Source organism: Bufo bufo, chromosome 1 (assembly GCF_905171765.1).
Source record: "Bufo bufo chromosome 1, aBufBuf1.1, whole genome shotgun sequence".
NCBI classification, from domain to species: domain Eukaryota; kingdom Metazoa; phylum Chordata; class Amphibia; order Anura; family Bufonidae; genus Bufo; species Bufo bufo.
The window spans coordinates 80,344,666-80,370,335 of record NC_053389.1 but is presented as its reverse complement, the minus strand read 5'-3'; the positions used below and the strand labels follow the sequence as shown (position 1 = coordinate 80,370,335).

Below are 25,670 nucleotides of genomic sequence, written 5' to 3'. Positions count from 1 at the left end.
TTTGTTTTTGTTTTGTTTTTGAATGTCAGAAATGTATATTTGTGAATGTTGAGATGTTATATTGGTTTCACTGGTAAAAATAAATAATTGAAATGGGTATATATTTGTTTTTTGTTAGGTTGCCTAATAATTATGCACAGTAATAGTCACCTGCACACACGGATATCCCCCTAAAATAGCTAAAACTAAAAACAAACTAAAAACTACTTCCAAAAATATTCAGCTTTGATATTAATGAGTTTTTTGGGTTCATTGAGAACATGGTTGTTGTTCAATAATAAAATTAATCCTCAAAAATACAACTTGCCTAATAATTCTGCACTCCCTGTATACTGGCCACACCTAACCGTTGTTATACTCCAGCACAGTTTGTTCTGCAATTTGCCAATGTTTTGGGGCCTCCCCAAATAAAACAAAAATATATAATATAAAAACATAAAAAACATAACACAAAAACAGTGTTGGCTACCTCCTCCCCCGCCTCTTCCACCTACACCACCACGTCTACCTCCTGGTTCAAGATTATTATTATTATTCTTGTATTGGCAGAGTAGAGAAGTATGGCGTCCACACCCAAAAATGGCTATAGGTCAAACACAGAATTAACAGAGAAATAAAATAAAAAATCCTCCTCCACCTCTTCCACCTACACTGCCACATCCACAACCTCCTCAACTTCCTACTCCACTTGGACCTCCGCCTCCTGGTTCAAGATTATTTTATTTTTATGTATTCTATGTTATTTTAAGTCATTTCCCTATCCACATTTGCTTGCAGGGCAATTGTACGGCTCTTAACCCCCATTTTGGGTTCTTTTGCAGCCCTCTAGCCCTTTCTGAATTTTTTTGATTCATTTTATAGCACCAAAGTTCAGGTCCCCATTGACTTCAATGGGGTTCGGGTGCGGGGTCAAGTTTGGTCGAACCTGAGCATACACGGGTCCGCTCATACCCAGTCTTAAAGGGAACCTGTCATCAACGTTATGCTGCCCACACTAATGGCAGTATAAAGTAGAGACAGGTGAGTTGATTTCAGCGGTCTGTCATTTAAAAGTTAAAAGTAAGTGGTTGCTGAGAACCAACATTACAATTATTGCAGACTGGGCCTGGAAAAGAGTCACGGCCACCTGAGAAGAGTCATGGCTACTCATAAAGTCCTGCTCTCCCTGGCCACCTGCTGATGACTGACAGTCTTATACCGAGTTTTCTCTCTAGGAGAGAACTGTTAATCATTGATGGGTAACAGTGCAGAAGCAACCACTTGCTTTTAGCTCATGAGTGACACACCGCTGAAATCAGCATTTCTGTCACTATTTTATGCTGCCCTCAGTGAGGTCAGCTCAAAGTTGATGACAGGTTCCCTTTAAAGTTGCTTCCATGCCACCCTGCACCTATGTAGGAATGGTTTGTGACAGTAATTTGTGACACCTAATAATATACCTTACTAACCTGATATTTAAATGTTATCTTTCAAGGTGGAGTAAGAGGAGATACTCTGCTTGATTTTGGCACCGGAGCCTCCATTTATCACCTCCTCTCAGCCTGTGAAGTGTTTGATAAAATCATTGTTTCAGATTTACTCGAGCAAAACCGCGCTGAATTTCAAAAATGGCTGAACAAGGATCCAGATGCTTTTGACTGGACTCCCATCATCAAACGTGTATGTGAGCTGGAGGGAAACAGGTACTGATGTGTTTCTTAAGTTTACACCAAGTTAGGCTACTTTCACACTTGCATTGTTAATTCCGGTATTGACATAGGGCAGAGGATCTCAATACCGGAATTAAACGGATTAATTTTGATTTTGCACATCAGGATGAATCCGTTCCGTTAGGATGCGGTTGTGTGAAATCAAAACGGAAAAGAACGAATTAATTTTTTAATACATTAAAGGTCAATTGATACGTTTTGTTTTAGGCTCCTAAAAAAACGGATCCATTACTATTGACTTACATTGTTTTCAGTGCCGGATCATTATTTTTTTCCACAGCATGCAGCATTTTTCTGTCCGGTCACAAAACGGAATGCTGCCAGAACTAAAGACTTCCTGATGCACCCTGAACAGATCTCTTTCCATTCCTCATGCATTCTATTGAGAATGCATGAGGAATGCATGAGGAAACGTTTTTTCCGGTACTGAGATCTTCTGCCGGATCTCAGTACCGGAAAACAACAACGTAAGTGTGAAAGTAGCCTTAATAGATTTAAAGGGGTTATCCCATGACTAATGTAAAAAAATGAAAATCAGACATCATATAGTAGACTAGCAGAAGGACTCCACTGCTCCACAGAGCTCCGTTCCCTTAAAATGTGAGCTCCACAACATCCCACTAGATAGTGACCCTTTTTGGCCCAGAAACCTAAATCTAAATCATAAATCCAATAGCCCAAGCTATAAAGTTCTGTTTTTGGCCTATTTGTACATCTTTAAAAAATAACTTTTATTATAATGTTAATTATGTGATTCTTTACAAGAAAAGCCTTATGCGATATTTAAAACCATACAAAGCATTAGTATTTATTCTGTGTTTGTTTTATATATTGTTATTAGATCTCTTCCATATATATATATGTTATACAGCTGGGTCTGAACCTAGATACTGTATGTATCAGAGCAAATGGATGTGTTATTTTCACACTATCCTTGCTCTTTATTATTTGTCACTCTTATATACTGCTTGCTTCTGCCTGGTTTCAGGGAAGACGTGTAGACCTAGATTTGCTTTATTTGTAACAACTGTATGACTTTACAGCAACTGTATCCATTTAAAGGGTTTCTGCCATCAGATTTTGCCATATGTACAGTCAGGTCCATAAATATTGGGACATCGACACAATTCTAACATTTTTGGCTCTATACACCACCACAATGGATTTGAAATGAAACAAACAAGATGTGCTTTAACTGCAGACTGTCAGCTTTAATTTGAGGGTATTTATATCCAAATCAGGTGAACGGTGCAGGAATTACAACAGTTTGCATATGTGCCTCCCACTTGCATATGTGCCTTCACTTTGTAATACTTGGTTGGAAATCCTTTGCAGTCAATTACAGCCTGAAGTCTGGAACGCATAGACATCATCAGACGCTGGGTTTCATCCCTGGTGATGCTCTGCCAGGCTTCTACTGCAACTGTCTTCGGTTCCTGCTTGTTCTTGGGGCATTTTCCCTTCAGTTTTGTCTTCAGCAAGTGAAATGCATGCTCAATCGGATTCAGGTCAGGTGATTGACTTGGCCATTGCATAACATTCCACTTCTTTCCCTTAAAAAACTCTTTGGTTGCTTTTGCAGTATGCTTTGGGTCATTGTCCATCTGCACTGTGAAGCGCCGTCCAATGAGTTCTGAAGCATTTGGCTGAATATGAGCAGATAATATTCCCCGAAACACTTCAGAATTCATCCTGCTGCTTTTGTCAGCAGTCACATCATCAATAAATACAAGAGAAGCAGTTCCATTGGCAGCCATACATGCCCACGCCATGACACTACCACCACCATGCTTCACTGATGAGGTGGTATGCTTAGGATCATGAGCAGTTCCTTTCCTTCTCCATACTTTTCTCTTCTCATCACTCTGGTACAAGTTGATCTTGGTCTCATCTGTCCATAGGATGTTGTTCCAGAACTGTGAAGGCTTTTTTAGATGTCGTTTGGCAAACTCTACTCTGGCCTTCCTGTTTATGAGACTCACCAATGGTTTACATCTTGTTGTGAATAGGGATGAGCGAACCCGAACTGTATAAATATATATTCGTACCGAATTTTGGTGTGTCCGTGACACGGACCCGAACCTGAACATTTTCGTAAAAGTCCGGGTTCGGGTTCGGTGTTCGGCGCTTTCTTGGCGCTTTTTGAAAGGCTGCAAAGCAGCCAATCAACAAGCGTCATACTACTTGCCCCAAGAGGCCATCACAGCCATGCCTACTATTGGCATGGCTGTGATTGGCCAGTGCAGCATGTGACCCAGCCTCTATATAAGCTTGGGTCACGTAGCGCTGCACGTCACTCTGCTGATACAAGCGAAGGGAGAGGTTGCAGCTGCGACGTTAGGGCGAGATTAAGCAGATTAACTCCTCCAAAAGACTTCATTCAGTGATCGATCTACAGCTGTGGATTATTGAACTACTTGTATTCAATTGCTCAGTGTTTTTAGGCTGCCCAGAGCGTTTTTCAGTCACTTTTTTCTGGGGTGATCGGCGGCAATTTTGTGGCTTGTGGTGCGCCAGCACAAGCTACCACCAAGTGCATTTAACCATCAATAGTGTGGTTATTTTTTGCTATATCCTACATCAGGGTCAAGCTTTCATCAAGTGCATTTAACCATCAATAGTGTGGTTATTTTTTGGCCATATACTACATCAGGTGCAGGCTGAGCATTTCACCCAAGTGCATTTAACCATCAATAGTGTGGTTATTTTTTGGCCATATACTACATCAGGGTCAAGTTGAGCCTGTCACCCAGCGCCTAAAAAATAGGCCTGACATTTATATTCATCCAAATCAGTACTGTTTTAGCTGGTCAAGTTATTTTTAGTGACCGTAAAAGCACAGTTTTTGTTCTGGGTTGAAAAACAATTCCCAAATTTGCAATTCTCAAAATTAGTGGTTTCTGCTGTATCAGGCCTACTTTAAATCTATCCCTAAAAGGGTATATTAGATTCAAGGTGCTGATAGGGTCATTCTGAAAAACTTAACACACACGCTACAGTGCAGATCCAAGTCTAATTCTGTGATTAAACGTATACCTGTCACACAGCGCCTAAAAAATAGGCCTCACATTTATATTCCTCCAAATCAGTACTGTTTTAGCTGGTCAAGTTATTTTTAGTGACCGTAAAAGCACAGTTTTTGTTCTGGGTTGAAAAACAATTTGCAATTCTCAAAATTAGTGGTTTCTGCTGTATCAGACCTACTTTAAATCTATCCCTAAAAGGGTATATTAGATTCAAGGTGCTGATAGGGTCATTCTGAAAAACTTAACACACACGCTACAGTGCAGATACAAGTCTAATTCTGTAATTAAACGTATACCTGTCACACAGCGCCTAAAAAATAGGCCTCACATTTAAATTCAGCTAAATCTGTCATTACTGGTGTGCCTGTATTAGTGTAATACGGTACCTAAATAGATAGCCAGATAGTGTTAGGTGTCTGTAAAAAAAGGCCTGAATTTTAATTCAATACATTGGCCCGAATAATATTTTTCTTATTGTGGTGAACGGTAACAATGAGGAAAACATCTAGTAAGGGACGCAGACGCGGACGTGGACATGGTCGTGGTGGTGTTAGTGGACCCTCTGGTGCTGGGAGAGGACGTGGCCGTTCTGCCACAGCCACACGTCCTAGTGTACCAACTACCTCAGGTCCCAGTAGCCGCCAGAATTTACAGGGATATTTGGTGGGGCCCAATGCCGTTCTAAGGATGGTAAGGCCTGAGCAGGTACAGGCATTAGTCAATTGGGTGGCCGACAGTGCATCCAGCACGTTCACATTATCTCCCACCCAGTCTTCTGCAGAAAGCGCACAGATGGCGCATGAAAACCAAGCCTATCAGTCTGTCACATCACCCCCATGCATATCAGGGAAACTGTCTGAGCCTCAAGTTATGCAGCAGTCTCTTATGCTGTTTGAAGTCTCTGCTTCCAGGGTTTCCCAAGGGCATCCACCTAGCCCTTCCCCAGGGGTGGAAGAGATAGAATGCACTAACGCACAACCACTTATGTTTCCTGATGATGAGGACATGGGAATACCACCTCAGCATGTCTCTGATGATGACGAAACACAGGTGCCAACTGGTGCGTCTTTCTGCAGTGTGCAGACTGAACAGGAGGTCAGGGATCAAGACTGGGTGGAAGACGATGCAGGGGACGATGAGGTCCTAGACCCCACATGGAATGAAGGTCGTGCCACTGACTTTCACAGTTCGGAGGAAGAGGCAGTGGTGAGACCGAGCCAACAGCGTAGCAAAAGACAAAGAGGGAGCAGTGGGCAAAATCAGAACACCCGTCGCCAAGAGACTCCGCCTGCTACTGACGCCACCATCTGGGACCGAGCACCCCAAAGGCAGCTTTAAGGAGTTCCCTGCATGGCACTTCTTCAAACAATGTGCTGACGACAAGACCCGAGTGGTTTGCACGCTGTGCCATCAGAGCCTGAAGCGAGGCATTAACGTTCTGAACCTTAGCACAACCTGCATGACCAGGCACCTGCATGCAAAGCATGAACTGCAGTGGAGTAAACACCTTAAAAACAAGGAAGTCACTCAGGCTCCCCCTGCTACCTCTTCTGCTGCTGCCGCCTCGGCCTCTTCTGCTGCTGCCGCCGCCTCGGCCTCTTCCTCCGCCTCTGGAGGGACGTTGGCATTTGCCGCCCAGCAAACATGGGATGTACCACCAACACCACCACCTGCGTCACCAAGCATCTCAACCATGTCACACGGCAGCGTTCAGCTCTTTATCTCACAAACATTTGAGAGAAAGTGTAAATTCCCACCTAGCCACCCTCGATCCCAGGCCCTCAATGCCAGCATTTCTAAACTACTGGCCTATGAAATGCTGTCATTTAGGCTGGTGGAGACAGACAGCTTCAAACAGCTCATGTCGCTTGCTGTCCCACAGTATGTTGTTCCCAGCCGGCACTACTTCTCCAAGAGAGCCGTGCCTTCCCTGCACAACCAAGTATCCGATAAAATCAAGTGTGCACTGCGCAACGCCATCTGTGGCAAAGTCCACCTAACCACAGATACGTGGACCAGTAAGCATGGCCAGGGACGCTATATCTCCCTAACTGCATACTGGGTAAATGTAGTGGCGGCTGGGCCCCAGGCGGAGAGCTGTTTGGCGCACGTCCTTCCGCTGCCAAGGATCGCAGGGCAACATTCTTTGCCTCCTGTCTCCTCCTCCTCCTACTCAGCTTCCTCATCCTCCTCTTCTTCCACCTGCTCATCCAGTCAGCCACACACCTTCACCACCAACTTCAGCACAGCCCGGGGTAAACGTCAGCAGGCCGTTCTGAAACTCATATGTTTGGGGGACAGGCCCCACACCGCACAGGAGTTGTGGTGGGGTATAGAAAAACAGACCGACGAGTGGTTGCTGCCGGTGAGCCTCAAGCCCGGCCTGGTGGTGTGCGATAATGGGCGAAATCTCGTTGCAGCTCTGGGACTAGCCGGTTTGACGCACATCCCTTGCCTGGCGCATGTGCTGAATTTGGTGGTGCAGAAGTTCATTCACAACTACCTCGACATGTCAGAGCTGCTGCATAAAGTGCGGCCCGTCTGTTCGCGCTTCCGGCGTTCACACCCTGCCGCTGCTCGCCTGTCTGCGCTACAGCGTAACTTCGGCCTTCCCGCTCACCGCCTCATATGCGACGTGCCCACCAGGTGGAACTCCACCTTGCACATGCTGGACAGACTGTGCGAGCAGCAGCAGGCCATAGTGGAGTTTCAGCTGCAGCACGCACTGGTCGCACTGCGGATCAGCCCCACTTCACCACCAATGACTGGGCCTCCATGCGAGACCTGTGTGCCCTGTTGCGCTGTTTCGAGTACTCCACCAACATGGCCAGTGGCGATGACGCCGTTATCAGCGTTACAATACCACTTCTATGTCTCCTTGAGAAAACACTTAGGGCGATGATGGAAGAGGAGGTGGCCCAGGAGGAAGAGGAGGAAGAGGGGTCATTTTTAGCACTTTCAGGCCAGTCTCTTCGAAGTGACTCAGAGGGAGGTTTTTTGCAACACCAGAGGCCAGGTAAAAATGTGGCCAGACAGGGCCCACTACTGGAGGACGAGGAGGACGAGGAGGAGGTGGAGGAGGATGAGGATGAAGCATGTTCACAGCGGGGTGGCACCCAAAGCAGCTCGGGCCCATCACTGGTGCGTGGCTGGGGGGAAACACAGGACGATGACGATACGCCTCCCACAGAGGACAGCTTGTCCTTACCTCTGGGCAGCCTGGCACACATGAGCGACTACATGCTGCAGTGCCTGCGCAACGACGGCAGAGTTGCCCACATTTTAACGTGTGGGGACTACTGGGTTGCCACCCTGCTGCATCCCCGGTACAAAGACAATGTGCCCACCTTACTTCCTACACTGGAGCGTGATAGGAAGATGCACGAGTACAAGCGTTGGTAGATGTGCTACTGAGAGCATTCCCAAATGTCACAGGGGAACCAGTGGAAGCCCAAGGCGAAGGCAGAGGAGGAGCAAGAGGTCGCCAACCCTCCTCTGAGGGCAGGGTTATCATGGCAGAGATGTGGAAAAGTTTTGTCACCACGCCACAGCTAACTGCACCACCACCTGATACGGAACGTGTTAGCAGGAGGCAACATTTCACTAACATGGTGGAACAGTACCTGTGCACACCCCTGCACGTACTGACTGATGGTTCGGCCCCATTCAACTTCTGGGTCTCCAAATTGTCCACGTGGCCAGAGCTAGCCTTTTATGCCTTGGAGGTGCTGGCCTGCCCGGCGGCCAGCGTTTTGTCTGAACGTGTATTCAGCACGGCAGGGGGCGTCATTACAGACAAACGCAGCCGCCTGTCTACAGCCAATGTGGACAAGCTGACGTTCATAAAAATGAACCAGGCATGGATCCCACAGGACCTGTCCATCCCTTGTGCAGATTAGACATTAACTACCTCCCCTTAACAATATATTATTGTACTCCAGGGCTCTTCCTCATTCAATCCTATTTTTATTTTCATTTTACCATTATATTGCGGGGCAACACAAAGTTGAAGGAACCTCTCCTCTGTATGGGTGCCGGGGCCTAAATATGTGACAGTGGCCTGTTCCAGTGGTGGGTGACGTGAAGCCTGATTCTCTGCTATGACATGAAGACTGATTCTCTGCTGACATGAAGCCAGATTCTCTGTTACAGGACCTCTCTCCTCTGTCTGGGTGCCGGGGCCTAAATATGTGACAGTGGCCTGTTCCAGTGGTGGGTGACGTGAAGCCTGATTCTCTGCTATGACATGAAGACTGATTCTCTGCTGACATGAAGCCAGATTCTCTGTTACGGGACCTCTCTCCTCTGCCTGGGTGCCTGGGCCTAAATATGTGACAGTGGCCTGTTCCAGTGGTGGGTGACGTGAAGCCTGATTCTCTGCTATGACATGAAGAGTGATTCTCTGCTGACATGAAGCCAGATTCTCTGTTACGGGACCTCTCTCCTCTGTCTGGGTGCCGGGGCCTAAATATGTGACAGTGGCCTGTTCCAGTGGTGGGTGACGTGAAGCCTGATTCTCTGCTATGACATGAAGACTGATTCTCTGCTGACATGAAGCCAGATTCTCTGTTACGGGACCTCTCTCCTCTGTCTGGGTGCCGGGGCCTAAATATGTGACAGTGGCCTGTTCCAGTGGTGGGTGACGTGAAGCCTGATTCTCTGCTATGACATGAAGACTGATTCTCTGCTGACATGAAGCCAGATTCTCTGTTATGGGACCTCTCTCCTCTGCCTGGGTGCCTGGGCCTAAATATGTGACAGTGGCCTGTTCCAGTGGTGGATGACGTGAAGCCTGATTCTCTGCTATGACATGAAGACTGATTCTCTGCTGACATGAAGCCAGATTCTCTGTTACGGGACCTCTCTCCTCTGTCTGGGTGCCGGGGCCTAAATATGTGACAGTGGCCTGTTCCAGTGGTGGGTGACGTGAAGCCTGATTCTCTGCTATGACATGAAGACTGATTCTCTGCTGACATGAAGCCAGATTCTCTGTTATGGGACCTCTCTCCTCTGCCTGGGTGCCTGGGCCTAAATATGTGACAGTGGCCTGTTCCAGTGGTGGGTGACGTGAAGCCTGATTCTCTGCTATGACATGAAGACTGATTCTCTGCTGACATGAAGCCAGATTCTCTGCTATGGCATGAAGAGACTGATTCTCTGCTGCGATGCCCATGATGGTATTTTTTTTATTGATTAAGTATTTAGAATTTTTTTTTACTTATTTTAAGTCACCCTGGGTGACTAAACTGACATTAGATTAGATTGCCCATTGTGTTCATTAATGGCTATATAGCCATTATTGAACACTTACTGTAAATTTCAAGATAGCAAAATAATGCTGCCACCTATTGGCCTGTATTGGTATATTCTACTAATAACTTCCGAAGCATGCTTGAGTCTTTGGGATATTAGTATAGTTTAATAGGTTCCCCGATCTCAGCCAGGGAATACTGTTACAGGAGCGGGAGCGCAAGGCTCCTGCTTCCGGACTGCTCAGATGCCGTAGTCACGCTTCACCTTACACAAAAACATTAAATAAAAAATGATCAAAAAGTCTTACACACCCCAAAATGGTATCAATGGAAAGTACAGATCAGCGTGCAAAAAATGAGCCTTCAAACTGTTCCATACACATAACTACAGAAAAGTATAGGAGTCAGAATATGGAGATGAAAAAAAAAGAATAATATTTTTTCAGTATTAAAACACAAGAAAAACTATACATATTTGGTATCACTGTAATCATACAGACCTGGAGAATGAAAGTAACAGGTCAGTTTTACTGCATGGAGAACGCCGTAAAAACAAAACCCATAAAACTGTGGCGGAATTGCATTTTTGTTCCACCATTTACTTTTTTTAGTTTTTTTTTTATATTCTTCTGATGGGTCAAACAAAAACAGTGAGCCAGGATTCTAAGATAAAAAAAAGTCCAAATTCTGTAGTATAAAGTCTCATAAAGATAACCCCTGTCCATATGCATATGGAGGTCATAGAGAAGGGTCCACTGCTCGTGACTTACTCTATAAGGGTACTTCCACACGGTCAGGTATCTGCATGTAGTTTTGGAAGCCAAAATCAGGAGTGAATCAGGAAAGGAGATAAAGTATACAGGATGGATACAGCATCTTCTGTTTTTTAATTATTATTTTTTTATTCACTCCTGGTTTTCGCTACCAAAACTGAATCAGGAAACCTGACCGCGTGGCCGTCCCCTAAAATTTACAGCAGCTCTATAAAAGCTGTCCTTGCTTTTGCCTGTTAATGTATTATAAATGTTTCCCTTTTTTCCCCTGCAATATCCAGATAATTCCCTTTTGACGGCTGATTTTGGCATGAAAAATGTAGTATTACATGATTGTTGGCCTTTCAAATGAATGGTTATCTACATAATTCACTGGTGTCTTTAGCCTGCCAGAGCAGGAGTCACTAACGGTATGGCCACATAGTCAGGTTTCTGCATGCAGCTTTGTAAGCCAAAATAAGGAGTGGATCATAAAAGGAAAGAATAAACAATAGATTCGACTTCTCCTCTTCTTTTTTTTTCTTTGCCCCTGGTTCTGACTTCCATGCAGAGACCTGACCACGTGGCCATACATTATTGAGTGGCTCTACATCCAGGCTTATCAAGGAGATTCCTGAACAGGAACCCACCTCTTTGAAGTCCATATGCAATAAGAAGGCATATACTGTAGGTATGAGTCTTCATGAGACAACCCATTCAGTCAGGATAGATCTGCTATCATTTCATAAGCATGCAAAAAAGTAAATTCATTTTATTATTTTCTGTCTAAAGGGAGGATTCTGAGAAAAAGGCTGAGAAACTCCGCAGTAAGGTCACACAAGTCATGAAATGTGATGCTTTGAAAAGAAACCCTTATGACCCTGTCATTGTGCCACCCGCTGATTGTCTCCTGGTATGCCTCTGCCTTGAAACCCCATGTAAAGATATGAAGTCATACTGTAATGTTGTAAAAAATTTCAAGGACTTGCTAAAACCTGAAGGTCAAATTTTAACCTTGGGTACGCTAAATGGTACTTATTATCACGCTGGTAAAAAGCGCTTTAGTCTACTGAGCTCAAAAAAGGAAGAGCTGGAGATGGCGTTTAAAGAAGCTGGTTACATTATTGAAAAAGCTGTGTATACCCCTCGTGCTGATAAATCAAAGATAGATGTTACTGATTATGAAGGTCACTATTTTATTCACGCTCATAAACCAAAGTAAGCCCAAATTCTTCAGTCACCATTTTTTTGAAAATACCACAAAATGTCTGCATGCTTTAGCTTTTAAACATTGAGACTGGATTAAATCTACAAACTCAAAAATAAAATAAAACTAGAAAAAGTACCCAGCGCTGCCCGAGTATGAAGTGTTGGTCTGTTTTTGTGTTTATTGGATTTTTCCCAAGGGTTCCCAGGAGCCCAATCCATGCCTTTGTTTGTTTGTTTTTTATGAGGAAATCACTAGTATCCCTATACTGTATATCGTTATCACTGAGGGCAACTTCTAAAACTTAACCTTTATTCTACATAAATAAGATAAAATATATAGTCCAATCTGGATCCTGATCTTATTTATGTAGAGTAAAGGTTACGTTTTAGAAGTGGCCCTCAGTAATAACAGTTTTTGGAATAGCAACTTTCTTTTGGAACATTTGTGTATTCAGTCAGTGATAGTGTTATCCCTATATATCCCAGCAGTTATACACAGTTTATTTTATTTTTAACTGTCCCCCATAACAGTGACCTCCACAGCGCCACACCTCCTTAACAGTGACCTCCACAGAACCCCATCCTCATAACTGTCTCCTCTGCAGCCCCCCTCACCTTAATAGTGACCTCCACAGTGCCCTGCCCCTTAAGTAACCTCCACAGTGCCCTGCCCCCTTAACAGTGACCTCCACAATGCCCCACCCCCTTAGCAGTTACCTCCACAGTGCTCCACCCCCTTAAAAATGACCTCCACAGCTCCTGACCCCCTTAACAGTGACCTTACAGTGCCCCACCTCCTTAACAGTGACCTCCACAGCACCCTGCTCCCTTAACTGTGACCTATAGCAGTGAAAAATAAGGCTGAGTTGTTATGGAATCCTGGTGTAACAGTGTATGTCAGTGAAGTGAAGAACCTGAGAGCTTTTATTGGCCAATAAGAGTCATGTGACCATGTGTATGTTAGTTAGGATATGAGTGAAGGTGCAGCATGCTTCTATTGGTAAATACCGGTCATGTGATGGTGCCACATTTGTCTCATTTACCTCAAGAACAGTACGTCCTGGAGAGCTGAGACCTTTATGAAAACCTTCCCAGACACCTGATGACAAACAAACAGGCATTGAATTTTATAATATAGATAAGCAAAATATAAGATGTTGAATGCATTCTCTATCCAAAAAGAATGCATTAATATTATCAATGGCGGAGTCCATATGTGAAGGTAACAGTATCTAGTAGGGGTAGGCAGAAATGTGGAGATCTACCATTGACAGCTGAGAGGGTCTTGAGATCTACAGTACTCGGTACTGAATTATGTTGGGACCACGCCGAGAATGGTATGTAATTTATCACGGACATTTATCATGACATTTTGCAGGGGCTGCAAAAAAACTATCCCATGATGGATATTACTTAGTTAAATTGTAATGTTAATTAATAAACTGTAACCGTCACTTCAAGTATTTTTTAAGTGTAGGGAAAATGCTAAGAAGCAGAGATAAGCAAATTTCTTGAAATTCTATTCAGACCAGATTCTAACAAATGCAACAGAAGAAAGTAATCCAGCTTCCAGGATGGCAGTAGTAACCGTGATAATCTTTATTTTATGGGTGCAGAGTAAAATCCAACATGTACATCTACGCGTTTCGGATCGTCAGGTTCTGATCCTTACTCATGACCATGAGTAAGGGTCAGAACCTGACGATCCGAAACGCTTAGATGTACATGTTGGATTTTACTCTGCACCCATGAAATAAAGATTATCACGTTTACTACTGCCATCCTGGAAGCTGGATTACTTTCTTCTGTTGCTTTCGTCCACGCCTGGTTCCTGGCGTTTTTTCCGGGCTTCCACTGGTGGTGATTCAAGTGAGCTCTGCCACACTCCATTGCAAGATTCTAACAAATAGGTCAGAAGATTTAATTTGGGTACAAATAAATTTAAACTAGAGATGAGCAAACCTGAAGTTTTTGAAAAATTTGGAGAGAGAGAGGGGGGAGGCAGAAGACACCATTACACTAATCTATAATATATATGCATTGTCTAATGGGTACTCTTTCTTCTTATGGAGAGTCCCTACTATGTGGATTACGTGTGCACAGTATTGTAGGCCAGGACATACCCTTCTGGGTTTCTCTGAAAAATATTCAAATTAGCTTTCCTAAGTAGGGTTGAACGAACCCGAACTGTAAATTTCGGGTTCGTACCGAATTTTAGGATTTTTGGACCCTGGACTCGAACCCGAACATTTCAGTAAAAGTTTGGGTTCGGGCTCGGTGTTTGGCGCTTTCTTGGCGCTTTTTAAAAGGCTGCAGAGCAGCCAATCAACAAGCAGTTAACTGTCTGACCTTAGAAGCCATCACAGCCATGCCTACTAATGGCATGGCTGTGATTGGCCAGAGCAGCATGCGACCCAGCCTCTATATAAGCTGGAGTCACGTAGCGCTGCACGTCACTCTGCTGTTACAAGTGTAGGGAGAGGATGCTGCTGGACTTGTGATTTCACGGAGAAAATAGGAGAGAATCTAACTCAGCGATCTACTTAGAAATAGTTGTGTGGGTGCAGGGCACAATCGTTTTACCCTGCCCTAAGCCAATTGACCCAAAAAAAATATAAAAAATATATATTTTATAATTCGGTTAGTTAAGTGGGCGGCGGCGGTGGCCATTTTATGCAAGCTCAGTGCACCAGCACTACATCTGAGCTTTTGGGACATTGCAAATCACAATTTTTTTGGGCAATCTACAACATCTGGATTAGTCAGTGTGCAATTTAAGGTAGAAATACACCCATCATTTTCTGGGGTTTGAAAAACACACTTTTTTTGTCAAAAAATAGTCTTTTCCTGATCTGCAAGTGTTAAATTCAAGTTTAATATATATACAGCTTTCATATTCTGTTACCCAAAATTTTTTTTTGGGCAATAAACAACATCTGGATTAATCAGTATGCAATTTAAGCTAGAAATGCACCCATCATTTTCTGGAGTTTGAAAAACAGTTTTTTTTTTAAAAAAAAACCTGTATTTTCCTGATCTGCAAGTCTTAAATTCTAATTTAATATATACAGCTTTCATATTCTGTTACCAAAAAAAATTTTTTTGGGCAATCTACAACATCTGGATTAGTCAGTGTGCAATTTAATCTGGAAATACACCCATCATTTTCTGGGGTTTGAAAAACACACTTTAAAAAAAAAGAAATTGTATTTTCCTGATCTGCAAGTGTTAAATTCAAGTCTAATATATACAGCTTTCATATTCTGTTACCAAAAAAACACTTTTTTTGGCAATCTACAACATCTGGATTAGTCAGTGTGCAATTTAAGCTAGAAATACACCCATCATTTTCAGGGGTTTTGAAAACACACTTTTTTTTCCAAAAAACTGTATTTTCCTGATCTGCAAGTGTTAAATTCAAGTTTAATATATACAGCTTTCATATTCTGTTACCAAAAAAACACTTTTTTGGATTAGTCAGTGTGCAATTTAAGCTAGAAATACACCCAGCATTTTCTTGGTTTTTAAGAAAACACTTTTTTGTCAAAAAACTGTATTTTCCTGATCTGCAAGTGTTAAATTCGAGTATAATATATACAGCTTTCATATTCTGTTACCAAAAAAACATTTTTTGGGCAATCTACTGGATTAGTCAGTATGCAATTTAAAACATCTGGATGCAATTTAATCTAGAAATGTGCAGTGTGCAATTTAATCTAGAAATACACCCATCATTTTCTGGGGTTTGAAAAACACACTTTTAAAAAAAACAAAACTGTATTTTCCTGATCTGCAAGTGTTAAATTCAAGTTTAATATATACAGCTTTCATAATCTGTTATAAAAAAAACCACTTTTTTGGCAATCTACAACATCTGGATTAGTCAGTGTGCAATTTAAGCTAGAAATACACCCATCATTTTCTGGGGTTTTAAAAACACAGTTTTTTGTCAAAAAACTGTATTTTCCTGATCTGCGTGTGCTAATCTCAAGTTTAATATATATATACAGCTTTCATATTCTGTTACCAAAAAAACACATTTTTGGCAATCTACAACATCTAGATTAGTCAGTGTGCAATTTAAACTAGAAATACACCCATCATTTTCTGGGGTTTTAAAAACACACTTTTTTGACAAAAAACACTATTTTCAGGCCTTGCAGCATCAGCACATGTGAAATTACAGGCTTATATACTGCTGTCAAATTCAGTTGTTAAACAAACACTCGTTTTGGCACAAAAAATTTAGTTGGCAGCCTTTGATCCAGATGTCATTGTGAGATACACACTCTACATACAGGGGTTTGATTCAGGCATTTGAAATACCGCCATTTGGTGCACCAATATTGAATTCAGGCCTACACTGGTTCAGGCGGTGTGACATACACTCTCTACATAAAGGGGTTTGATTCAGGCATTTGAAATACAGCCATTTTGTGCAAAGAAATATTTAATTTAGGCCTACACTGGTTCAGGCCCTGTGAGATACACCCTCTAAATACAGGGGTTTGATTCAGGCATTTGAAATACAGCAATTTGAAATACAGCCATTTTGTGCTAAGAAATCTTTAATTCAGGCCTACACTGGTTCAGGCCATGTGAGATACACCCTCTACATACAGGGGTTTGATTCAGGCATTTGAAATACCGCCATTTGGTGTACCAATATTGAATTCAGGCCTACACTGGATCAGGCTATGTGAGATACACCCTCTACATGCAGGGGTTTGATTCAGGCATTTGAAATACAGCCATTTGAAATACATCCATTTTGTGCAAAGAAATATTTAATTTAGGCCTACACTGGTTCAGGCCCTGTGAGATACACCCTCTACATACAGGGATTTGATTCAGGCATTTAAAATACAGCCATTTGAAATACAGCCATTTTGGGCAAAGAAATATTTAATTTAGGCCTACACTGGTTCAGGCCCTGTGAGATACACCCTCTACATACAGGGGTTTGATTCAGGCATTCGAAATACAGTCATTTGAAATACAGCCATTTTGGGCAAAGAAATATTTAATTTAGGCCTACACTGGTTCAGGCCCTGTGAGATACACCCTCTACATATAGGGGTTTGATTCAGGCATTTGAAATACCGCCATTTGGTGCACCAATATTGAATTCAGGCCTACACTGGTTCAGGCCGTGTGAGATAAACCCTTTACATACTGTCGTTCTATTCTACTATTAATTAAACACCAATTTAGGGCAAGATCCTAAATTCGAAAAATATAAGGAGAGCGTCAAATAAGGACGTGGCCCAGGTCGTGGTGCTGCTGGTGGAGCTCCTGGTGGTTGATCTGTTCAAGTTACACGCACAAGTGAAACCCCTTCCTCAGGTGCGAGTAGGCGACAAAACCTGCAGCGGTATTTGGTCTGGCCTAATGCTGCGCTACGAATAGTGAGGCCTGAACAAGTACAGGCGATAGTACAGTACAGGGTGGGCCATTTATATGGATACACCTTAATAAAATGGGAATGGTTGGTGATATTAACTTCCTGTTTGTGGCACATTAGTATATGTGAGGGGGGAAACTTTTCAAGATGGGTGGTGACCATGGCGGCCATTTTGAAGTCAGCCATTTTGAATCCAACTTTTGTTTTTTCAAAAGGAAGAGGGTCATATGACACATCAAACTTATTGGGAATTTCACACGAAAAACAATGGTGTGCTTAGTTTTAACGTAACTTTATTCTTTCATGAGTTATTTACAAGTTTCTCTTTGTTTACAGCCATTGACATGTCGCCGAGGTTAACACGTGAGGATCGGATAGAAATTGTGTTGATGTCTGGTGAACGCAGTAACCGGGTCATTGCAGCAGATTTCAATGCAAGACACCCTACGAGACCACCCATCTCCCATGCTACAGCTAGCAAACTGCTTGCTAGGTTTCGTGAAACTGGTTCAGTGTTGGATTTGCCAAAATGTGGACGCATGAAATCTGTCTCTAATGAAGAAACATCAGTGGCTGTCCTAGCTTCATTCAGCAAGAGCCCACAGTGTAGCACTCGCCGCATGTCACTGGAGAGTGGCATTAGTCAAACATCCCTTCGGCGGATATTAGCTACTCACAAATGGCACCCTTACAAACTCCAGCTACTGCAGCATCTCAACGAGGATGACCCAGATCGGCGCACTGAATTTTCAGAATGGGCAAAACAAAAATTGGAACAGGACCCTCAGTTTACGCAGAAGATTTTGTTCAGTGATGAGGCAAACTTTTATGTGAATGGTGAAGTTAACAAACAAAACCACCGCTATTGGTCTGACACTAACCCACATTGGACAGATCCCTCCAAGACTGTTGGAACAAAAAAATTGATGGTATGGTGTGGTATATGGGGTACAAAGATAGTGGGGCCATTCTTCATCAATGGAAACCTCAAGGCCACTGGATATGCGAAATTGCTACATGATGATGTGTTTCCCTCTTTATGCACTGAAGCTGGCACGTTCCCTGAGTTTTTCCAGCAAGATGGTGCACCACCACATTATGGGTGTCAGGTCCGAGCATCCCTAGATGAAGAGTTTCCTGGAAAGTGGATTGGTCGTCGTGGGCCAGTTGAATGGCCCCCAAGGTCTCCCGATCTGACCTTCTTAGACTTTTATCTTTGGGGTCATCTGAAGGCAATTGTCTATGCTGTGAAGATACGAGATGTGCAGCACCTGAAACTACGGATACTGGAAGCCTGTGCTAGCATTTCTCCTGCGGTGTTGCTATCAGTGTGTGAAGAGTGGGAGAAGAGGGTTGCATTGACAATCCAACACAATGGGCAGCACATTAAACACATTTTATAAGTGGTCAGAAACTTGTAAATAACTCATGAAAGAATAAAGTGACATTAAAACCAAGCACACCATTGTTTTTCTTGTGAAATTCCCAATAAGTTTGATGTGTCACATGACCCTCTTCCTATTGAAAAAACTAAAGTTGGATTCAAAATGGCCAATTTCAAAATGGCCGCCATGGTCACCACCCATCTTAAAAAGTTTCCCCCCTCACATATACTAATGTGCCACAAACAGGAAGTTAATATCACCAACCATTCCCATTTTATTAAGGTGTATCCATATAAATAGCCCACCCTGTAGATCCATAGTACCCAGCTTCCCAATATCATTACCCCCTATATGTATAACAATTAAATCTGGGTCCGGATACTCTGCAGCCATTATCAGTATCTGATTCCATAAACCAAGCCACCTCAGACCTCTTACACCATTCTAATAAATCTGTACTGCTTCTGACGACATAGATAAATTAAGTCCATATGGTCGTACACTGGCTCTCATCTTCGCCCAGTGGATAAAGGAGTGACCAATTTTCCATACAACCTTACCTGAAATAAATTATACATCAATCAATTAAATCCAGACGGACATAAGAAGTATAACAGCTAGATGACCAACGACCAATCCCTTGAATTGCGGACTCATCAAGACCAAGACGAAAAGCCTCAGTCGCAGCCCCGATACGAAAGGAATGGGAAGAAATGTTGCGATCACTCAAACCCAAAACTAAAAGTCCACGTGAAAGCACAGCACGAAACTGAAACTGAGTCAATGGGGAACCATCCATATGAACCAAAAAATTTACCGAATCATGGGGGAGTACAGACAAATATTTTAAACATAGGTGAACGGGGCATACTGGACTGGTGGGGATGCCCCTAATACAAATCCAGCAACCTCTACTACCTTGATCCATCTTAGAATGACTAATGAATATCTTAACACAGTCCGAAAAACAAAAAACGAGGAACTAAGTAAGCCTGTCAACTGAAACCTAGATCTTGGAAGGAGCTCACTAATGCGCAATGCACCGAAGAACATAAGAACATAGACTGTGGAAAACAAACATGCTTCATAATCTGAAAAACAAACTGAACTATTAATTGACACCAAAGACAACAGTATATCAGGAGTAATAGGACAACGCCCGTCCAAAACACAATTACCCTTCTTATATCCCTTCAACAGATGCTTAATAATGAAAATTTCACAAAAAGACCTATTGCCTAACAACCTCATAAAAAACGAAACCCCCGCAAGAATCCGACATACTGTAGGCCAAACGCTTACAAAATAAAGATAAGCAAAAGGCAACAGCCGACTGCTCCCACAGTATCAAGGGAGACAATGATAAGTCAGACATAAAACTAGACCATTTGGACCAAGCGCTTACATAACTTGACCATGTGGATGGGGCAAACGATTGCCGCAAAAGTCGCATAATCATGACCATATCACAGTCCACAGGTGAAGTGGGCACCGTTCTCCCTCCCGCTCTGCATAAGGAACCACCTGATGAAATCTGCAAAACTGAAAGCGGGATAACGCATCAGTAACCTCATTCGATCTACCAGGAATATACTGTACACTGCCCTAAGTAAGATATTCCAACTCAAGCATAGCAAAACTAAATGCCTTAACAAATTAATCACCATACTACACTTAGATGATAAACAATTTATGGCAAATACAACACCCTTATTATCCATGTTCAGAATCAACTTCCTATTCTTGAACTGAGAACCCCATAGTGTAACAGCAACAATAACCGGGAATAATTCCAACAATACTAAATTCTTCACTACTCCTCTATCAAACCACAACTGGGGTCAACGCTCAGCACACCATTTACCCTGAAAAAAGGCACCAAAACCTACTGAACCTGAAGCATCTGTAAACAGCTTTAGACTGCCAAATCAGAGGACCATTAAAACCATGAAAAATCGCAACCAGACTAATAAATCATCCTGAACCTCCCTTGAGATCCGGACATGAACGGCAGGATTCCTCAGCCCAGCAATAAGCAAAGATAAACGACGACAAAAAATATGCGCTAATGGCATAACCTTGGGGGAAAAAATACCAATAAACCCAAAAGAGATTGAATTTCCTTTACCGTGGCCCTTGACCTACGAAATAACACTGAGAATGCAGAGATAGCTTCAACTATTTTCTCAGAAGGTATTCTGAATTCACCAGCAACTGTGTCAATTACAATTCCAAAATACTCTAAACATGGACACGGAAAAACTGTTTTATCTAAAGCCAAAGGAATCCCAAACTCAGCACAAACGTTCATAAAACAATCAAGGAGCCGTGCACAAGCTGGAGAGGAACCAGGACCAATAAACAAAAAAATCATCCAGATAGTGTCAATGAACCCATAGGCATCCGTGCAGCCACAACCCATTCCAGAAAACATGAAAAAGCTTAAAAAAAGCAAGACAACAAGCAGCCCATAGGTAGACACCTGTCAAAAAAGAAAAAACCAAAAAGACAAAAACCTAGCAAATTAAAACCAACTAGATGAAACGGCAACAAACGAAAAGCAGATTTTATGTCCGCCTTAGCCAACAAAGAGCCAGATCCAAAATCCTTAATCAAGCTAATGGCGTAATCAAAAGAAGCATAAGACACTGATGCCAAACTCTTATCAATCTCGTCATTTAAAGACGAATCAAGAGGATTACAACAAGTGGTGAATGAGCCTAAAATAGTTAGGCTCCTTCTTAAGAACAACCCCTAAGGGGGATATACGAAAATTATCAAATGGGGGGGTAAACAAACGGGCCAGCTACTCTACCTAAAGACAACTCATTTACAACTTTATCTACAGCTACATTAGGAAACTGATAAACAGACAAAAGATTTCTAACCACCGAACAACCTGAACCTGAAAAACCCAGTATTACAAATCCATCCTGAAAACCATTAATTAACAAGTCAGCCATCTGCTGATTTGGATAGCGCCTTAGCCAAGGCAGCATGGCCGACCACCTTACTGGCTTTTTCCCAACAATTCTTTTGAAGACGGAGGGCCAGAGATGCTAGCTTTCTTAAAACATCGTGTAGTGTCCCACTACGTAAGGGTGGGCACTACTAAGGGACATGTTGCCCCCACCTCCTGTGGGAAATTGCTATTGTGTTTTGTATTGCATTGTAATGCATATTTTCATGTTATTTCCTGTGTACCAGGCCTGTTAGGGGTGTAGTTTCTCCTCCCAAGCTGTAGAGGGAGCTAGGGAACCCCCTAGTATATATAGTTAGGCCCAGACAGGAAAGAGCTAGTTCAGTCCAGTCCAGGAGGCTAAGTAGCTCAGTCTAGCCTGCCTGAAGTCCTGAGTAAGCAAAGCTCAGACGTTAGTCCAGGAGAAGAGGTTCCCTCCTGAAGTTATTCTGCATCTTACAAAGTACAGAGCAGTGCTAATTTTAACCAGCAAAGAAGAAAGCTGAAAGGCAGAAGGTTATTTGCAGCAAGTGGATTCATACCAGAGGAAGGATAAAGCCAGCTATTAGGCATCCAGGCCTTGGAGAAAGTCAGACAGGATTCTGCAGAAAGTACAGCCTGATCTGTGAGTTTATTCCCTCTGAGTTATCTTGCTAGGATTTTACCTGCCATTTATGTCAAGTCTGCTTGATACCATTATCCTGCATATGGAACTTTATCTGAAGCCTGTAAATAGTTGAACTGTTCAGTATAAAATAGTTCTGGTTCACTACAACTGTGTGTACCTCAATTATTCCTGCAACAAATCGGTGTGCCACCGTTACTTGCACTGGCGTCATGAACTATAAGGGATCTTGTCACCGGCACACTAAACTTCCAACACCCAGGGCACCTCACCTACCACCCGGCCTGGTCCCTATATACAGAGAGTGCCCCAGAGGATCCATGTGCCAGCCTTTCCATTACTGCTGTACGCCTGCCCAGGGTTTTCTACAAATTGTGAGTACCAAGAGTAACCCTCGGTCTGCTAACTGACCCCCGTGACCTCACATTCGCTCACCCTGCAGGACTGTCGTACTGCATATTTTGGCATCACAAACAGGATACGAATATCTCTACGCCATAGTGGAATCTGAACTGTGTGCCATAATTGCCTATTAAGTGATAAATGCCCTATCTGTTTATTTGAAATCTGTTGGGCCAAAGAACTGTGGACAATAGCGGTGTGAAAAACTGTATATTGTGGACTGTTTACTGCTTTTTGAGTCACCGCTTGCTGTCAGTGAATTGACAGCCTTATGCTGCAAGATAACCGCCTAAGCTGACTGGATTATCGTTGTGCCATCGCTGTGTCCGTCTGGCGCGAAAAAGAAGAGGAGGTACCGCCCTGCTTACAAAGAAGATACAGCCTACCTCGAATCTGGAAGCTCCGAGAGGCAGCGCCTATCTCCTGACGCTGCACGTGGGACCTCGGCACGACGTGATCACGTACCTCGCGAGACTTGGACTGCGCATCACCGGAGTGAGTAAAACTTCGGTATTAACTGGCCCCTTTGTATTCAAGTATCGGGAAGACTGGGGGAGGTCCCTCGTTAGCAGTAAAGGACTTGATCCGGGGAAAGCACATCCAATTTGTATTTCGGCCTGCTCCGCCGCTCCTTAAAGGGCCATACCCTCTCCGTGGTCACCCTTAGCAACGGTCTGAGAGAGCGAAGTCCAGCGTGAGTCTGCCTACAGAACTTGCCTCCATAGACCACGCCATGTCCGCATCTGAGGAAACGGGGCAGGTGGCCCCAACGAGCCTTCTGTAATTCACGCAGATGAGAACAGGGCGCCCGCCGCTGCAGCAGCATCCAGTCTAATGCCGCTGACCATGCCATATTACTTTGGGGCCCCCTGGTTCCCGCGATACTCCGGGGAAGCCCACAAACTGAAAGACTTTAAAGACCAGATCATGGCCTTATTCTGGCTCTATCCTATCTCCGTGGAGCAACAGATGTAAGTCCTCTTAGCGCAGTTAGAAAGGACCGCCCGCAGGGAGGTCATGTCATGGCCCAGCTCCGAAAAAAATAACATGGGACAGATCTTTGATCACCTCGGCACCACGTTTGAAGCCAGGACGGTGTCGGAAGTTAAGATGCGATTTTTCAGCAGAAAGCAACAGCCCGGTGAGTCACTCCGTGATTTTGCTTTGTCCCTGCAAGAGACCTTGAGGGCCGTGGTCCAGGTGGACCCCCGGGAGGCTGAGGACCAGGACCGGACTCTGAGAGAGCAGTTCATTGCGTGTGTAAACGCTGAACACTTAAAGGGCCAGCTGAGGATGCTGTCGGCCCAACACCCCAATTGTGCGTTTTATTTTGGACTTTAAGGAGCTGGCCATCAGTATCCTGGGTCAAAACCTGCTTACAGGGCCGGCGGCCTCCCTTGAACCTCAGGCCTGCTAGCAAAAAATTATTGATGTAACACCGTCCGGAGCCAGTCAAACCACCCAGGCTCCAGTAACAGATGTGGTGGCAGCGTTAATGGAGCAAGTTAACCATCTCACTAAGAGCCTGGAAAAGGTGTGCAGGAAAATAGAGGAATGGGAAAGACCATTGTTATTGGAAGACGAAAGCCCCCTACCTCAAAGGCTCCTCCCGCCTGCATATAAAGAGGTCTACCCCAAAGAACCCAATGGACGACTGAGTTATCGGTCTAAGAATCGCAAGCAGCCCGTCTGCACCTATTGTAAAAAATATGGCCATACTGAGACAACGTGTTGGTAGTTAAACGGGCCACCCCCGATGCCGAGGACGGCCCCCTCGGGAGGTAGAACAGTAGGTCCAAAGGATCCAAGTTGGATGCCCAGATACGTGGGATCTCGTCCAAAAATTAACATATGCATTAACGGGGTACCTTTTAAAGCCCTGCTGGATACTGGGTCTCAGGTCACCACCATCCAACAACCCACCTTTGATAAATTCTGGGATTCAAGTCTCCTTACCCAGCCACCGGAATCCTGGCTGGATATCATTGCTAGCAACGGCAAGCCGGTGAAAGTCCTTGGGTACTGGGAACCTACCCTCCAGGTGGGAGAAGCCACCTTACCACGGCAAAGTGTGATTGTGGTGCAAGCCGGAGATAAAGGGGGACACCCCATGATCTTAGGGACTAATGTCTTTAAAAATTGTTACTCTGAGGTACTTGAGGCCCTGAACCAATCTATACCCTCAGCTTCACCTGCTTCTAAAAGAGTCATTCAAAAGACTATCAGTGTGCTGTGTGCTCAGCAAAAATTTTCGAATAGAAAAGGAGAAATCTGCACTGCCCGGATCCGGGATAACCGGGCGGTAATCCTGCAACCGAATTCCCAGATGATTTTGTGGTGCCGTGCTATACTAGGGATCCAGGGCCAAGACTATCAAGCCCTGGTGGAGTCTATTCAAATTGAAAATCATCCCTTCGTGCAAGCAGCCAAGAGCCTGGTGACCGTATCTCAAGGTAAAGTGCCTGTCCGTTTGATTAATTTCAGTGATCACCCTGTTGCTCTCTCTAAGCACTGCCCTGTTGCTCAGCTTTTCCAGGTATCCTTTCAGGATGTTATCCGTCTGCCTGCCACGGAGACGTCTCAAACTGCACAGAGCAGCAGCGCCCCTGCCACCGCCTCTTCAGTATCCTGGTGGGAGGAACTTCATGTGGGGAACGAATCCACCCCGAAGGATCAAGTAGAGGGAGTCTTGAATCTGGTGAAGGAGCACCACCAGGCCTTTAGCAAGCACTCCACGGACTATGGAGAGGTCAGTGTAATCAAACACACCATACCTACTGGCTCTCATCCTCCTATCAAGGAGAGATACAGACCCATACTGCCTACTACCTACCAGTCCGTAAAAGAGATGATACAGGAAATGAAGGACTCTAACATAATCCAGGACAGTCACAGTCCCTGGGCTGCACCCCTAGTTCTTGTTCGTAAAAAAGATGGCAGAATTAGG

The 25,670-nt window shown here is 43.8% G+C and overlaps 1 protein-coding gene across 3 annotated transcripts in view; it reads left to right on the top strand.

Annotated features, from left to right (window-relative positions):
- The window catches only part of LOC120996652 (nicotinamide N-methyltransferase-like), a 177,858-nt gene extending 165,797 nt beyond the window's left edge, over window positions 1-12,061 (top strand). Inside the window, exons 3-4 of one of the 3 annotated variants that reach the window (XM_040426778.1) lie at window positions 1,574-1,682; window positions 11,532-12,061. In XM_040426778.1, the coding sequence (XP_040282712.1) occupies window positions 1,574-1,682; window positions 11,532-11,961 (539 nt within the window). In that variant the 3' untranslated portion in view covers window positions 11,962-12,061. Of the gene's footprint in view, window positions 1-1,474; window positions 1,683-11,531 lie in introns of all 3 variants that reach the window. The other 2 variants (XM_040426769.1, XM_040426762.1) reach the window with 2 other exon arrangements.
- The last annotated feature ends 13,609 nt before the right edge of the window (window positions 12,062-25,670 follow it).